At 51.4% G+C, this 2,297-nt stretch overlaps 1 protein-coding gene across 1 annotated transcript; it reads left to right on the forward strand.

The window, feature by feature from the left end:
* Positions 1–472: 472 nt before the first annotated feature.
* Positions 473–1,883, forward strand: LOC119377433 (uncharacterized). The gene is made up of 3 exons (XM_049411593.1): positions 473–1,075; positions 1,123–1,297; positions 1,483–1,883. The coding sequence occupies exons 1-3, from the start codon at positions 473–475 to the stop codon at positions 1,881–1,883; spliced, it is 1,179 nt and encodes a 392-aa protein (XP_049267550.1).
* Positions 1,884–2,297: the final 414 nt, after the last annotated feature.

Genomic DNA, 2,297 nt, shown 5'->3' on the forward strand with positions numbered 1-2,297 from the left:
TGTAGCCTTCGCTTCATTGCCAAGAAAAGTTGTCCGCGAGTATAGTAGATGCGCGCGCTTCTTGCGTTTCCACCTCGGACGCTGAGGAAGGGCATTCGGATAGGTGGACAGAGGGGTCGCGGAACGCAGCCTAGCGAAGGAAAGAGCGAAACGAGTAAACGCGTGCAACTCCGCCAGCGTTCGCTATACACTCGTACACAACTGCAACGCCACAACTAAATTTCGACCTCTGGGTTGTTTAGGGGCCATTTAAGTTAGCAGGAAATGTGTCATCACTGAGCTTCGTCGATTTACCAGGTCCCGAGCCAGTCCGGACGCGGTACGCGGACGCCTCGCTGACAGGAAATGACGTTGACGGCGCCATTATCACGTGATTCTAACGGTCCTCGGGCCAGCCGGGTCCAGCCAGCGGCCGTTTCCGTCACTCGCGTCGAACAGCTATTTTGTCGTCCGCGACGTTTGCAGTGACAAAATGGCTGCTGTGAAAGACTTTGCCGCGCTCGCAGAGCTTGTCGCAGACGTGCTGGCGTCTGATGACGACGACTGCGAAATGTCCGATCTTCCCTCGGAAGAAGAAGTGGAGGAGCCTTCAGATGTCTCCGTTGCTGCCGTGGTTGCCGCACTGATTTCCAGGGAGGACCGGCACCGGGTGCGGCTGTATGTAGAAAGTGTGGTGAGCAGCTACAGTGACGAAGAGTTCCGAAGGCTCTTCCGTTTGCAAAGGCACACCACTGCGACGATCACGGCCGATTTCGAGGCTTCGCCGTTCTACCCTCGCGGTGGCCGCGGAAGAGAGAAGATATCAGCAGAAAAGACTATGCTGATTGCCCTGACGTACCTGGGTACACAGTGGTCCATGAACGCCATAGCCGACAAGTTCGGCGTCAGTGAATCGACGGTGCACGCCGCGATTCGCCGCGTTTTGGACTTTCTGCTGTCCATCAGCGAAAGGGAAATCCGCTGGCCTGACCGCGAAGAGGCTGCTCGAAACAAGCGCGCGTTTCGCGCGCTTGGTCGTTGTGATGGAGTCGAGGCTGGCCTGCCAGATGTCGTCGGTGCCATTGATGGCTGCCACGTTCGCATCACACGACCTGCCGAGTGTGAAGAAGCATCATCCTGCAGGGAGTCACTGATGCGGACATGGTCTTCATGGATGTCTTCGTGGGCTTCCCAGGCAGAGTGCACGACGCCCGGGTACTGAGGGAGAGCTTCCTCTTCGAAGAGGCAGCGTCGAAGTTTGACGGTGAGCAAATTACTGATATTCACTTAAATGAGATCTTAACTTCGGTCAGTTTTTGTAGTTAACAATTACCTTGGTTATATTTTGTTGAGCTGGAGTTGCACATTCAACAGTATAGTACTGTTGTAAAGTGTAGGCATTACAATAATGTCAAGAGTGCACACTTTATGTATGTCTAATAAGTAAATACAATTGACACTTCGAAGTACACTCATAATTATAATGGCCATGTACACTTGCAGGTGGGTATCTTTTGGGGGATGCCGCCTATCCTCTGCTCCCGTGGCTGCTGCCACCTTACCAACATGTGACAAGCACCTGGCAGCCATGGATGAGCACCTTCAACCGTGTCCACTGCAAACAGCGCGTTGTCGTTGAAATTGCCTTTGGCCTGCTCAAGGGGCGTTTTCGGCGACTCGAGAAGATCGACGTGAACAGCATTCCACAAGCTGTGGAAATCGTGATGGCAGCCTGTGTGCTGCATAACCTTGCACGGAGGCATGCTGACATCCTGGACGATATGGACACAGCAAACGGCGATATCGGTGTCTTCTCCAGCGAGCCAGTTAAAACCGATGAGCCGTCCGCCATGGCAGCGACACTGCGGAATCGTGTGGCACAGAGCATACCACTGAATCTGTGAAGATCTGCTGCCTCTAATGAACATTTATTTTTTTTCGTGTGGCCCGTAGGCAGCAGCTTATTCATTTTGTTACTGTTTTTGGTATGTTTTGATGAGAACATCTGCTGTTTTTGCATCAACCTTGGCAGTGATGCTGCGGGATTGTGTGGTGCAGAGTTGGCCGTTGTGAATGTGTGCACTGTATAAGATCTGCTGCCTTTAATGAAAATTTCATTAACGTTTTTCATGTGACCCGTTGGAATACATGTCAGCAGCTTATTATTTTGGTTACTGTTTTTGGTACGTATTGATGAGGACATCTGCTGTTTTTTCGCGATGAAATGTTCACTTCTGAAACGTATTCTACTAGAGCAGCGATTGCAAGCACAGGAGATCGCTGCGCAGAATTTAATGTCCAGTTTTATGAACATTCAA

Source organism: Rhipicephalus sanguineus, unplaced genomic scaffold, assembly GCF_013339695.2.
Source record: "Rhipicephalus sanguineus isolate Rsan-2018 unplaced genomic scaffold, BIME_Rsan_1.4 Seq4632, whole genome shotgun sequence".
NCBI lineage: Eukaryota > Metazoa > Arthropoda > Arachnida > Ixodida > Ixodidae > Rhipicephalus > Rhipicephalus sanguineus.

Bases quoted from the DNA above. Each gene is read 5' to 3' on its own strand.
- LOC119377433 (XM_049411593.1), top strand. From the start codon at position 473: ATGGCTGCTGTGAAAGACTTTGCCGCGCTCGCAGAGCTTGTCGCAGAC. The intron at 1,076-1,122 runs GTTCGCATCACA...ATCATCCTGCAG, and splicing joins GTGCCATTGATGGCTGCCAC to GGAGTCACTGATGCGGACAT. The intron at 1,298-1,482 runs GTAGTTAACAAT...GTACACTTGCAG, and splicing joins CTTAACTTCGGTCAGTTTTT to GTGGGTATCTTTTGGGGGAT.